We start from the raw sequence: 15,340 nt of genomic DNA, 5'->3' as shown, positions 1-15,340 counted from the left end.
CTTAGCCCGCTGAAGACTCCAAAAATCATCACGGGACGCTGTCCAACCACGCGTCCTTTGGCTCTTCACGAGTTGAGTCCAGATGTGCCCCCCACACGTTTTTCTTTTCACGCATTTTTTTGGCTCTTCACGTGCGTTCACAATTCTTCACCTCAGCGAAGTTTTCTCAAAATTGAGCCGACACCAAAGCATCCAAATGTCCCACCTATTGTGTCCCGTACGCCGTGAAGTTAATTCACGACAACAGACTTAATCCACAACAAGTCGAGAACCCGAACGAGAGTCCCAACAATCTCACCTCCATCAAAATCAACTAATCCAAACTGGTTGCATCATAAAGACTGCCTACGTATCCTCTTACCCAATGAATCAAGCCTCACGTAGTTCACCCAAATGGCCTCCAAATGCCTCAACATCAAAGAATGTTCAAAAGCTTCAAACAATGACCAAACTTGACACCTGAAACAACTGTGGTCAACATATCTGCAGGGTTGTCCTTCGTGTGGACCTTCTCCAATATGACGTCTCCATTATCCAAAACGTCACGAACAAAGTGGAATCTGACATTGATGTGCTTCGTGCGCGCATGATAAACCTGGTTCTTCGCCAAATAAATAGCTGACATGCTATCATAATGTACCTCCCCAAGTCCTTCAACAATCCACGCAACCACAAAGCCTCCTTCACAGCTTTAGTCACTGTCGTATACTCTGCCTCTGTAGTAAAGAGAGCCACTGTAGACTGAAATGTACATCTCCAACATACCGGTGCTCCTACCAATGTAAAAACATATCCAGAAGTAGACCGGCGCTTGTTAAGATCCCCCGCATAATCTGAATCCACATAGCCAATACAATCCTGCCATATCTTCTCATTCTTCTGAAAAATCAAACCAACATCCACGGTACCTTTGATATACTGTAGTATCCACTTCACGGCCTCCCAATGATCCTTTCCGGGGTTGTGCATGTACCTCGATACCATGCTCACGGCCTGTGACAAATCTGATCTTGTACACACCATTGCATACATCAAGCTATCTACTGTATTAGCATATGGGACCTTCAACATGTAATCTCTGTCCTCAACTGAAACAGGCGACATACTAGCTGAAAGCTTGAAGTGGGGAGCCAATAGAGTGCTAACTGCTTTTGAATTGCCATCAAAGCTGAATTTCTTCAACATCTTCTGTAAATAACTCCTCTGTGTAAGCTTCAATCTCCTCTTCATCCTGTCTCTCTCGATCTTCATACCCAATATCTTCTTCGCCTCTCCAATATCCTTCATCTCAAACTCGGATAACAGCTCATTTTTTAACTTTCGAATAGCCGAAGAATTCCTGGAGGTAATAAGCATATCATTAACATATAGTAACAAACAGATGTACTCACCACCCTATAGCTTGTGCATGTAAACACATGGGTCATATGGGCTCCTCGTGTACCCTCGGCCAATCATAAAGCCGTCGAATCTCTTGTACCATTGTCGCGACGATTGCTTCAATCCGTAAAGAGACTTCTTCAGCTTGCACATCAATTATTCCTTTCCTGCAACTTTGAACCCCATAGGTTGTGTTATGTAGATCTCCTCTTCTAAATCTCTATGTAGAAAGACTGTCTTAACATCCAACTGGACCAAATCCAAATCCAATTGTGCCACCAACGCTAATAAAATCTGAATCGACGAATGCTTCACAACGGGTGAAAATACCTTGTTGTAATTAATGCCCTCAAGCTGTGCATATCCCTTGGCAACCAATCTGGATTTGAACCGAATGTCCCTAAAAGAAGATCCCTCCTTCTTCGCATATACTCACTTGCAACCAATAGCTTTCTTACCCTTAGGTAGCTTTGCAAGTTCCCAAGTGTCGTTCTTATGAAGAGATCGCATCTCCTCCTCCATAGCTTCCCTCCACCTGATCGAATAGGGGCTAGACTCTACCTCCCTGAATATGGATGGAACCATATCATCAACGATCTTTACTGATAATGCATAAGCGACCATGACATCATTATACCGAGCTGGCCGACGAATCACCATTCTAGGTCTATTCGCTATAATAGACTCCTGAACATGACCCTGCTCCTGAGTCTCACAATCTACTGTATCCTCTATCTGCTCGACTGTCATCTCATCTCCTCCTAGTGTCACCTCTGTAGGAGCCTCGATGGATATAATGCTCTCTGGAGTGAGTGGAGTCACATCATCCTCCACCTGCTGCGATATCTTCCGAATCTAGTCTTCCTCCAGCTGTTGAGGAACTTGAGGCTTCATCATGTACGTCTCGTTAAATGTGACATCCCTGCTAATAACTATCTTCTTGTCCTATGGATCCCATAACTTAAAGCCTTTAACTCTATCTCTAAATCCCACAAAGACTGCTTTTCTCACCCTCGGATTCAATTTACCATCACTGACATGGTAATAAGCAGGACACCCAAATATCCGAAGCGACTCATAGTCACTAGCTACCGAACAAGACCAACGTTCCAACGGAGTCTTCCCCTATATTGCAGTGCACGACAACCTATTCACGAGATAGCTCGTATAAACCAATGCATCAGCCCAAAAAGGATCTAGGCAATCCACTCTGTGTCATCATACATCACACATTCTTTAGTAAGGTACGGTTCAATCTCTCAGCCACCCCATTCTGTTGCGGTGTCTCTCGAACTATGAAGTGTCGCCTAATATCGTGATCCCAACAAAACTACAGAAACGGATCACTCTTATACTCTCCACCATTATCTGAACGTAGAGTCTTCACCTTTCTACCTGTCTGCAGCTTTATTTTTTTTTCACTCCACAAAAATATCCAGGACCTCATGTTTATGCTTCATAGGGTATACCAAATTCCTCCTGGAATATTCATCAATGAAAGTAACAAAATAGTTGGCCCCACCAAGTGATGTGTTCTTGGACGAACCCCAAACATCTGTGTGAATGTAATCCAATGTACCTTGGGTGTTGTGAATAGAGGTACCAAACTTCACTCTAGTCTTTTTTCCAAGTACACAATGCTCACATAGCTCCATCTTGCAGGTCTTAGCACCTTTTAATAGCCCATGTTTCGCCAATGACTGCAGGAACTTATCTCTTGTGTGTCCTAATCTCATGTGCCATAATATGGTAGTGTCCTCCTCTGTAGTGATAGAAGCTGCCAGACCCCTATAACTATCTTACCCTTCAAGTAGTATAGAAAATTTTTCCTGACTCTTCGCATCATCACCATAGAACCATTCGTGACCTTTGCTGTAGCATCCTCTAAGGTCATCCGATAACCTGCTGCCTCCAAAGTACCAACAAAAATGATGTTCTTCGTCAACTGTGACACGAACCTCCTTCTTTCAATTCCCTCACCACTCCATCATACATCCTAATCCGGACTAAACCAATACCACCAATTAGGCATATGTGGTCATTTCCCATAAGCACGACATCCCCTCTTTCTAGCTCCTCAAAGCTAGAGAACCAATCCCTCCTAGGGCATATGTGATATGTAGCTCCTGAATCCAACATCCACTCCGTGGAATCGGCATAGCAAACCGATGGTAGTGCAGGACACGAATAGCCCAAAGAATCTCATTCTGAATGTTCATCAATAACTTTTGTAATATTTACTTTTGAAGCTTGTACAACTTTTCTTTTATTCTTCCCGGCTTTATCCTTCAACTTTAGGCAGTCGATCTTCCAATGTTCATCTTCTTTACAAAAGCGATATTGATTTCTAACATTACTCTTATGGCCACCTCTATTCTTCAATTTTGAGCGATTGAACTGGCGGCAGTTTGGATCACGACCTCGAACTACTAATGCATCTCCTGATGCCTTCTCGAAGGGTTAACCATCACTCTTCCTCAACTCATAATTCACCAAAGCTGAGGTCACGTCCTTATAGCTAACAGTAGTTCTTCCATTGATCATAGTAAGAACGAATGTACCGTAATCATCCTCGGGTAACGAACATAAAAGTAACATCGCCTTATCTTCATCCTCAACCATGATATCCATATTGGTCATTCTGAAAGTAGCTTCGTGAAATTGTTGACATGCTCCCTGATGGAAACTCCCATCTTCATCTTGAATTGGTAAAACCTCTTCTTCAAGTGAAGCCGATTCTCAATGCTCTTTGTAAGATACTTCTCATTGAGTGTTTCCCATATTCTCTTCGTCGACGTCTCGTTCATTACGTCATAAATAAGATTCGGCGTCAAGCATGACCGAATAACTCCACAAGCCCTATTGTTCATCTTCTTCCAAACCTTGTCCTCCATGTCTTTGGGTTTTTCTTGTAACTCAAGAGTCTCCTCCAAATTCTGTGCATCCAAGATATCTATCACCTGACACCTCCATAATCCAAAATTTATCTTGCCGTCGAACTTTGGAACATCAATCTTTGTATTATTGATGCTCAGACTCTGTATCGCCTTCGAAAGAGACAATCCCGATGTGCTTGTTTCACCCATGTTGTCGATCTAACTCTTCAAATAGGAATTCTTCAGGGAATCCTTCAAACAAGCTCCAAGCCTAACCTGTAGCTCTGATACTACTTGTTATGCGCAGCAAAAATTTCGGCAGTACCTCCAGTGCACAAGGTGCACAACTAGAGATTAGATCACAACGAAATTCTCGTTCCACAATGGAAATAAGAACTGAAAGCAAAGTATCTCAACAAAGTGAGATATCAGCTCTACCTCTCATCAGTTCTAATACTGACTTGTTGAGGGAACCTACAAGCTATTACAAATCACAGCAAGACAAACTATTTTACGTGGTTTGGCAAATTGCCTATGTCCACGGGGCAAGGAGGGGGAGATCTACTATTAGAGAGGGAGAATGCAAATAGGGTTTACAATCACACAATCTAAACCCTCACACAATCTTTCAAACCAAACACAAAAGGGGATGTTAAACATCTTTAAAAGGACCACATCTTTTTCCCTCTGCCTGCACGCTGCCAAAAGAAGAGAATCAGCCGCCTTTCCCACTTTTCGTAATTGCACAAAGCCTTGCTCTTGCGCCGCCTACACGCCACCCAAGCCAAAAATTAACTCTGCAGCGAACTCTCTTTGCACGTCGCAATTCTTTTTCTCTCCTCTGCCTTGACACAAAACCCTAGGGAGAACGTGGCTTTATAAGCACGAATTTGCTTTTGCGGGTGGGCCAACTTAGCCCGCTGAAGCCTCCAAAAATCATCACAAGACGCTGTCCAACCACGCATCCTTTGGCTCTTCACGAGTTGAGTCCGGATGTGGACCCAACACATTTTTCTTTTCACGCATTTTTTTGGCTCTTCACGTGCGTTCACACATATCACGTATGAGATTTTAGCTCAGATGGTAAAGATAGGGTTGGGTGTGGGCCGTGGCCACCCGCGGACTGACCCGGCCTAGCCTGCTATGGGTGGCAACCCAACTCGTGATATGCCCAGGTCACGGGCCGGATCCAACTCCAGACCCGGGACCAGAGAAATAGGTCTGTCTCACTGTTGATCCGGCCCACTATTGATCCGGCCTGGCCTAGCGCGATCCACAATTGACCCCGCTCGATACATAAGAACATTCACAAGAACAACAAACAAGACATTTCCTTGAAGAATTTGATGAATATAACTTGAAGGAATTCACCTCCTTGAACATTAATGGTTAACATATTTTTTCCTTTTTCCCTCTTGTATTTGTAATTTAAATTTAAACTAAAGAAAACTTATTAACTTCCTATGGACATAGGTCTTCCTTCTAAGTCCGAAGCACGTAATTATTTGTGATGTTTTTCTATGTGATGCTTATCCTTGTGTGTGTATCTATCATTTTAAATAAAGAGTGAAATAGAGAAAATTTTAAAACATTATTTAATAGATACAAATACAAAGTTAATATAGTTTAGAAATTAGAAATAAAAAAATTAGGGAAAAGCTGAAAAAATCTACGAGCCAACCCACGATCCATGAGCCAGGCCCAACTAGGCCCGCTCCCAGACAAGTCGTGAGCCAGGTCGGGTCCAATTCTAGATCTGAGATCAGAGAAGTAGGCATGACCCATTTTGATCCGGAGGGGCCCGGGGCAAACCCGCCCAGCCTTGAACCAGGTAGGTCGGGTCATGGGCCTGAACTGACCTGGCCCACACACACCCTTAGGTAGAGCGCTCACTTACCATGCAAGAGATATGAAGATCGAAACCCCGCATCTCCATCATCTTTTTCCTTAATCCATGATAATCTGCAATTTATATTTAGAAAAACTATATCAGAAATTACATTTTCCATATCAGAAACATTCCTTTTTCCTTATTAAAAAAATCTCTATAAAAAATCTCTATTAGAAATTACATCTCTATATCAGAAAAATCGCCATATTACATGTGTTTCCATTTTTCTAAAATAAAATATGGAAATAAATATGGTTAGGATTTGCCTAACAAGAAAATTGTTAGGAATAAACTATCCAAACACGTTTATCCACATTCAAATGTGTATATCTAGTAAATAATTAGATATACAAATCAATATTATTTAACTTTAAATACTATAATAAAAGGACATATTCATATATTATATTTTAACCTTCAAAAGTTTCCATCATAGTTAACGATATTTGATTACTGATCCGAATCTAATCCAAACCCTAATCTTTTTATCTACCCACGAAGGGGCTATTTGGTTCCTAGATTGCATATTGATACACGTCAGGAATTTTGGAAAATCTAAAGTCAAAATTTTGTTTGTTTGCATTGAATATTAAAGTGACTTTACAGAAGAGATAAAAACCAACCCAAATTTTGCTTGCTTGCAGATGAGTTCTGTTGAAAATATGTAATTAAAATCACAAATCCTAATATCAGTATAATTTTAAAGAATTATATTTGATGCATCTATTTACATGGCAATTCCAAATCCGTAGGGTTAAAAATATCAAACAAAGAATATATTTGCTAAAGACCCTTGATTTTTAACTTGTGGACCTCAGTTGTTAAATGCAAGATGGCTAAATGCATAAAAACAAACAGCCCCAAATAGCGACTCTAGTATCACAAAAACTATCCACATTCATAATCATCTAGTTTATATACATCAGAAAAAAAAGCTAACATTGCAATTTTTTTTAATAAATTGGTAACAACATTGAAAAACCAATACATAACATTTTTTTTGATTTTTTCCCCTTTTCGGTAAATGAGGAGGGCACTTTCATCTCTCTCCTTGATATTCATTTTGGGCCAACATATCACATATGACTAGGGCTGTCCAAAATACCCGCCGGCCCGGGCCCAGCCGGGCCATGGCCCGGCCTCGGCCCGGAAATCCGGGCCAGGCCGGGTTCCGGGCCCGGGTTGCCTCAGCGGCGCCCGGCCCGGCCCGGAACAGTACGGCGCCGGGGCAACATCCGGGCCGGGCAGCCCGGGCCCGGAGCCCGGCCCGAAAACGCCTGGGCCGGGCCGGGCCGGGCCGGCCACAACGGCCAAAAACGGCGGTTTGACCATTTTGCCCCCAAAAACGGTCAAAAAACGGCTATTTTGTGAGGTTATTTTGATCATTTGCCTAGGGGGCTGGTTCTATAAATAGAGGGGGGGTTTTCATTTGTTTTCTTCACACCAAAAACTCATTTCTTCTCTCTTATACTCTTATACCCTCTCTTATACTCTTATACTCTCTTATTTATACTTTCTAATCATTTCATCAAATAGCTTCCGGATCTGATTATGAAGAGTAAAACCTATCTCCCGACCCTGAAATGAGTCCTCCTACTGGGTTTACTCTTACCGAAGTTAATCCCGAATCCGGTGGCGACGAATCTGCACCAAGAGCTCCTAAAAGGCCAAGATCCGATGTGTGGCATTTTTACGAGAAGATCGACGTCACCAAGGATGAACACGGTAGGATCCTCACCCAGAAGGCTAAGTGTGCTTTGTGCGGCAAGATTTTTCAAGCTCATCATAAGAGCGGCACCAACCACCTCAAACGCCATTTAGATAAACACAACAAAGGCCAGCCTCCTCAAGGTGATATCCGACAATCTATGATTTCTCAATCCTCCTCTTCTGGTAGTCTCGGTAGTTGGAACTATGACGCTGCCAGAGCCAGGAAATACGTAATCAGGTTTATCATTCTTAAAAACCTTCCTTTTAAATTAGTAGAAGATGATGAATTTGAAAATATGTTTAGAGATGGTTTTTATCCTGCATTTAAAAAATTTTCTCGTCAAACCTGTCAACGTGATATTTTAAAATATTATCAGGAGGAACAAGGAAAAATAATTTCTTATTTTAAAAATTTAAACTGTAAATTTTCTTTAACTTCTGATATTTGGACATCTAGAGCACAAACTGGATATTTATGTATCACAGCACACTGGATTGATGAAAATTGGCAAATGTTTAAAAGAGTTGTTTCTTTTATTGCAATGGAAGAGTCACATACTGGTGCTAATGTTGCAAATTTAATAATTGAAGAACTTATGAAATTAGAAATTTCAGAATGAATATTTTCTCTTTCACTAGATAATGCAAGTAATAACAATGTAGCTGTTGATTTTATCAGATCAACTCTGTCATTGCCATGTCATGGTGATCTTTTTCATATTAGGTGCATCTGTCATATTTTAAATTTAATTGTTCAAAGTGCATTTACTGAAATTAAACCCATGATAGAAAAAGTTAGAACAGTTGCTTACATGCATAGTGCTTCTGAACAAAGACTTAAAAGATGGAAACAATTTTGTAAAAGAAAAAAATGTAAAACCTAGACTAATTCCAAAAGATGTTGATCATAGGTGGAATTCCACATATGCAATGTTAAGTTTAGCAATAGAATATAAAGACATTATAACTGATTTTATAAACTATTATGCTTCTAGTTCTAGTTCTGGTAGCACTTATGGAATAACTGAAGATGAATGGACAGTTATATGTAATTTAAATGAAATGTTACAAGTTTTTTATGATGCTACAATGTTATTATCTGGCTGTTATTATCCAACCATTACTTTAGCTGCTTTACAAATTTTAAATATTCAAAAAAATTTTGGGAAATATCGTATGGATGCTACTTTTGGACCTATGATTTTTGAAATGGAGAGCAAATTTAATAAGTACTTCTAGGCCTATTCCTCATATTTTTGGTTTGGGGGTTCTTATTGATCTATGCTTGAAGGATATTGGTCTTCGAAGTTTGTTACAGTCATTGTATGATGGACATGTTATAGACTTAGATGATGGAACCACCCTTACTGTTACTACTCATCATTTAGTTATTAGAAATTATTTTCAAACCTTATATGATGAGTATGCAGCTAGACATGGTGTAACTACACAACAGTCTACAGCTTCGGTTTCTTCGAGCTCATCCCGAGGTAAAAGTGTAAGTTTTGATAGGTATGCAATGATAGCTGAGCTAACTGGTGGATCTGGACTTGGATCGTCATCATCGGAGGTTTCTGAAATAGATGAATATTTTTCTGCTTCTTTAGTTAGATGTCAAGGAAATGCTTTAGATATTTTGCAATGGTGGAAAGTATATGGATCAGTTTCATATCCTATACTTTCCACCATGGTTCGTGACTTACTAACAGTGCAGGTTTCGACGGTAGCTTCGGAATCCGCCTTCAGCACAGCAGGTCGTTTGATCGACGATCACAGGACATGCTTGGATCCGTATACTGTACAAGCGGTGATGTGCTTACAAGATTGGTGGAGGTACGAGAAGCGAACGCAAGGCATCGATCGGATGGCTGGAATTGAAGATAAATTTGAAGAATTGGGACTAGCAGATAGATATAAAGAATAGATTGTAGTTTTTATATATTAGCTTAAAATTTGTAAAGAATTATTTTGGAAATAATTACAAATGATAGTGATATAGGTGAGTAGGTGCCAACCTAGTTAGTTGGGATTTACTTATCTATTGTGATGCGATTAATTCCAAAATAAATTTGTACTTGTAATTTGTAAATGATTTATTAGTTATTAATAAAGAATTTGTTTTTATTATTTTTTATTTGTAATTTATGTCATTTTAAGTAATTAATAAAATTATTGTTTTTATTATTTTTCTTATTTTTTTTATAATTTAAAATTTAAATAAAATTGAAAATTTTTGGCAAAAAAAAAATCATCCGGGCCAGCCCGGAACCCGGTCCGAGGTACCCGAGTCCGGGTCCGGGTCCCGGTTTTGCCCAGCCCGGGCCCGGATTTTCGGGCCGGGCCGGTCTGGATGGACAGGCCTACATATGACGGTTTAAGCCGTAGTTTAGCTTCCTAGTCTCCACTTAAACAAACCGGGTTCGTTATCCAAGTTTGGTCAGCCCGACCCGTTTGCGCCCGACCAATATATATCAGGTCACCTCAACTCAAAGATCCATTACATATTTTTGAATCTCGAAAATACCCCCGCTATTCCCCTTAATTCCCATCTCTCTCTCCTTTACCCTTTCCGTGGAAACCCTAGACTCTCCTCCAACGGACCGTAGGATGTACGCAGATCGCGTGGCGACCGGAGCGAAGAGATCGATCAGGGATCGCCTCGATGGCAATCTCGTCCAAGATTTGGGCCGGAATCGATCCGACAATTCTAAAAGGTACAATTTTTATTTGTTTCGATTCGTTTATGTTGTTGGAATTTGAGTCAGCATCGTATGAATTTGGTTGTGAACGGAAGAGTTAGGGCTTGTATGGGTTAGATTTTGATTTTGCTTGGATGAGTAATCTTTTGATTGTAGTGGTTTGAATCTCAAGCTTTATCCTCTTCTACTTGGAGGATTTTGCATGCTTTGTATTCTTCACTACGAATTAATCATTAGTTATACTGAGACAAATTCATTCTCCAGAAGGAAAATATCAATTTCTAACTTTTCAGTTGTAGTCATGTCGATTGATATATCAATTTACTTCCCTCCTCCGATCATAAGATTTTCTTGCCCATGTGAAAATATTTTCCATGTACTTTAACGTTATCACAAAAAGGTTACCCTAACAACTAACAAGGCTGCAAAGTGCAAACTCATTCGATAGGAGGATTCTCATCTATCATTGATTGTCTAATTTAATTTTTAGACCAGCCTAGCTTAATCTCAGGTTTATATGAAGTCGTGAAAAGTTAAAAAGTTGATCCTTTGACTAATGAATTCAAATTGTGCCCTGGCTAATCCTCTTGTTACGATGTTACCTAGGTAGGAAAAGTTACATAACAAATCAGAAAACATATCAAACCTGGACTAGTCTTGTTTTGATGTGATCTTGAATTACCATGGAACTTCATTTTCATCCCACCTCCATGTTGATGTGACGAGCCCTCCATCCTACCTGCTATTTGGGTACGCATGCCATTTATTTTCCCCTCCTTGAAGACAATAGAACTGCCTAAAATATTACAACCTATATGCTATAGCGCACTGATTCTTTAGAACCATCATGTGAATGCAGCAAGGGCCCAGCTTGTAAATGTTGTTTGATGGATGCAGATCCTTGTTGAATTTGTTTTTTGGTTCGTGGTCAAATTCTGTAATTTTGAAATGCCTTAAAAATATGTAGTACAGAATTCTGCATGAGAAGTCTTTCTGATTTTCTCTGCACTTGATCACAAAAAGCTGATGTTCAGAATCCACAGAGCTTTTAAATGTTCCAGATTTGAAATTATTAATTGTTAGTTCTTTTAGAAGATTGCTTAGTACTGAAATCCAACGCTTCTGAAGTGCTTCATGCCTAGAAGAAGGTTTATATCAAGATTTCAATGCTCAATCCATTAAGACTCTTCTAATTTCTTATTTCGACAGTTTCAGGTAGCACGTGAATGAGTTCTAGAAAGGCAGCCTTAGAAATTGCAAATTCTGTTATTGAAGATCAGGGATGCTTTTGTTCGTAGTGAAGTCCAAAATATTTTTTGGTGATGTATTCTTTCAGCAGTTATTAGCATGAAGTAATATTTTTTTAATAGAAAAAAACCAGAATCTGAAAATACTATACAGCAACAACACAAATCGTGTATGATATTAGTTTTCTTATTATCTTGCTGCACAATTGTTAGTTAATATCACGTCTCCAAGTGCTTGTTGTGGGAGAAAAGCTGTGAGCATTTTCTCTTTTGAGAACAAGGCGCTAGATTATGGTGGTGAGGACTGAAGTTAATAAACTATTGTTTGAGGACCATCATAATTACCTTTCATCATTCAAGATCAGAACATAAGGTACTTTGGGAAGTTGACAAGGATTTATTTATCTTGGTAATTTGACCTTTGGAGGTGATTGTTACTCAATCTGAGAATAAGGTTGACCAGTCATAATACATACTGCTTCGTGGTGCTACCTTGGTTAGGTTTGCCATAGCTTCTTGACAGAGCTAGAACTGCCATTATTTTGACTAGGGAAGATCTACAATAAGCTTACTGTACAGTAAACTATGGATTAAATGATTCCCAGAGACAGAGAACAGTCAGTAGTTACTTGTTATTTGATGTGCAGTGGACAAACTTATAAATATGCGATAAGAGCAAAGGAAAGTAAGAATTTGGACTTTATTCTCTTGCTACTAATAGTTTTTAGGTATATCATATGCTAATTGTTTAGGTTCTGTCATATGATATGGTTACATGGTATTTAATTTATGACGTGTCACTCTTGCTTCTTTTCTCCCATTTACTACAGATTAACTACTTATGAGAATAATATACTAGGTCCCCCTTGATTATATTGAACCAAAATGCTATGTGCAACTGATTTCTGTTGTCTTTGCAGGCAACGCCGAGACGATGATAAGTGGAAACATGATCTTTACGATGATGGCAAAGGGCCACAAGTTTCAAGTATAATTTTAGTCGCAGCAATAGCTGTATTAGTCATAGTTATATTTTCTATCTGTTATTACTTCTTGATAATCGTTATTATTTCCTGAAAATCTTGTTGTCACTGGGATATTTATGTAGAGTCCAATGTTGGTTCAAGTGATCTTCGACTGAAGCTCCAAAAGAAAGCTTTACAACAAACCTATCAAGGTGGCAGTGAAGGAGTTCGAGATCTTCGCGAGAAGTTATCTGGTACCATGAAGTCACAACCAACAACTGTAGATCCACTGAAAGCTAAAGCAGCCCCAGCAAAGGTAGCATCGGAGAGTGGTAAACCTGTTAAAAAAAGCGTCCTTTCTACTCAAACAACTGTAACAGATACGAAAAAACTCTCTGCACCAGCTTCCTCTAGTAAAAAGCCTCAGAAAAAGGTAGGACTCACGAGCAACTTTATTTTGTTTTGCATATATTATTCCATCAGTTCTTGCATTCATTGTACTTAAACAACATGTTAAAGAAGTGTCATGTTGGTTGAGTAATTACTTGTTTTGTTAATCTGTATTAATTATTAGATGGCAGTCTTCTGGTTCTATTTGCCGGAGTTTTGTGATATGCTTTCATTTGATGCTGATTGTTCAATTTTTTTTCTTTACCTTTCTGCTTACTATTAATTGCATTCTTTTGCGCTGCTTATTCATCGGCTCGAATGATTAGCGGGTTGCATTTTCTTTTATTATTCTTGAAATAGCCTTAATCGATTCATTGTAAATGCAGCCTGATTTAACTGTGGATGGGTTGCTGCGTTCTCTTGGTCTCGAGAAGTACTCAATACAATTCCAAGCAGAGGAGGTACTGCATGATGCATCATTTTACTTTTCTCCCAGCAAACATTAACAATTTATGTGGTTTTGATAGTTTTTTTTTAATTTTGCACGTGAAGGTTGACATGACGGCTCTTACGCATATGAATGATGATGATCTCAAGGCTCTAGGAGTTCCTATGGTAAGTTCTATAAATTTGTATTCAAATGTTAAAATCTTTCGTGCAAGTATTTGTGATTCAGTCTGGTAGATCTGTTGAAAAAAATTGAATACTTAAGAGATATCCAGGTTTTAAAAATAAATAAATAAATAAATAAAAACAGCCTATTTTGAATATCAATGAAGGCGGTATTGAATTCCTTGCTTCCTATCGGGTGACCTTTCTGATCGTACGGATCATTGGAGATATCTTATACTTGGTATCACGAGGATAAAGTTCATAAATGATACAATAAAAGGCTAGGTTTTTATAGATAGGAAATGATATAGAGGCAACTTCTACTAAATTTTATATTTTAGCTGCAAGACAACATTGCTTTTGTTGGTAAAATATTTGCCCCGTCTTACTCCACCTAGTATTTCGAGGATAAAGTGTTTTAAGCTATAAGGTTTATTTTTACTATGACATTGTGCTAACTATGTTAGAGGGTGATGTGGATGCAAACTCTTGACAGGTCTTTAGTTATGTAGTGGTAAGACGAGGTTTCCTTTGGTGATGTAACTTTTATGAAGCCTGAATACCTTTAATATACCTTCAGCCATGAGTTTTATCCATCAAAATAATCTTTTAAACATTCGATCATTTGTGAAGGTTCCCTTAAATTGTTTACCGTCTTCAAAGTTTACAAACCATATCGTTTTAGATTTCCTGTGCTTTTCTTTGACTTATTTTGCTGGCTTCAGGGCCCAAGGAAGAAGATTCTACTGGCTTTGGATTCCAAGACCTGAAGCAGGGGTCAAAATGCGTGAATATCAACCTGTGCACTGGAAAATAGTGTTTTCATCGAACGATTGAAAGTTTAACATGCAGCAGAGTCAATTGCATCTAACTCGTCACAAATTCACCCATCCAAGGGCTTGTCGAAGAAATGCGTTGTATTTTTATGAAATTTGCAGTTCGTGAATCTCTATGGCAGAGGTCTTTAAATTAAACCCAGTCAATTTGTTTTGAGACTCTTCTGGAGTTTCTGATTTTGATCTTTCAGATGTTCAAGCTAATGGCTGCTGGGTGTCCATAGTTGCAGCATATGATAGACTGTTAGTTTACTCTGAAGAGTTTGGTTCAGGAAAATGCATGACAGTCATTTAGACTGCTATTTGGGCGCGGTAATTTTAATTTTAGATGCTTTTTAGTCATTTACCATGGACAACATACACTGCGTATTAACCTTTACGATGATATGATGCATATCGGACTGGCAAGGAAAAAAGAAAACATGCGTCTTAGGAACTATTGGAGATGTATGCAGGTTGTAGAAACTAGGCAGCAATATCTTCAATCAATGACATGGAAAATCTCATTTATGAATTGTAACAACGTTGGAAATCGAAGTTATACCCCTGATTTATCTAACCATCCAAGTTACCAGCCATGTTACATGTTTGATATATTCCAAGTGTGTAAACAACTACATCAAATCACCAAAAAAGACGGAAGCTTGATTTAAAGGGTACATGATAATTTTCATTGAGAAAAAGAAAAAGGTAAAAACAAAGACGTGGGGGTGGTTTTTTTTAGGTGGGGGATT

At 39.0% G+C, this 15,340-nt stretch overlaps 1 protein-coding gene across 2 annotated transcripts; it reads left to right on the top strand.

Annotated features, from left to right (window-relative positions):
* LOC109825562 (ankyrin repeat and SAM domain-containing protein 6-like) lies at positions 10,370-14,916 on the top strand. Of its 2 annotated transcripts, XM_020392418.1 has the most exons (7): positions 10,370-10,571; positions 11,766-11,771; positions 12,724-12,791; positions 12,912-13,201; positions 13,545-13,619; positions 13,711-13,773; positions 14,496-14,916. In XM_020392418.1, the coding sequence occupies exons 1-7, from the start codon at positions 10,465-10,467 to the stop codon at positions 14,538-14,540; spliced, it is 654 nt and encodes a 217-aa protein (XP_020248007.1). In that variant the 5' UTR covers positions 10,370-10,464; the 3' UTR covers positions 14,541-14,916. The 2 variants fall into 2 exon arrangements, with proteins under 2 accessions (XP_020248007.1, XP_020248008.1); XM_020392419.1 differs by lacking the exon at positions 11,766-11,771.

This window comes from Asparagus officinalis, chromosome 10 (genome assembly GCF_001876935.1).
Source record: "Asparagus officinalis chromosome 10, Aspof.V1, whole genome shotgun sequence".
In the NCBI taxonomy this organism is placed as follows: Eukaryota; Viridiplantae; Streptophyta; class Magnoliopsida; order Asparagales; family Asparagaceae; genus Asparagus; species Asparagus officinalis.
This window is presented reverse-complemented; position numbering and strand designations above follow the sequence as displayed.

Coding starts and splice junctions, on each gene's coding strand:
- LOC109825562 (XM_020392418.1), top strand. CDS start 10,465: ATGTACGCAGATCGCGTGGCGACCGGAGCGAAGAGATCGATCAGGGAT. Junction 12,792..12,911: donor CAAAGGGCCACAAGTTTCAA/GTATAATTTTAG, acceptor ATATTTATGTAG/AGTCCAATGTTGGTTCAAGT. Junction 13,620..13,710: donor TACAATTCCAAGCAGAGGAG/GTACTGCATGAT, acceptor TTGCACGTGAAG/GTTGACATGACGGCTCTTAC.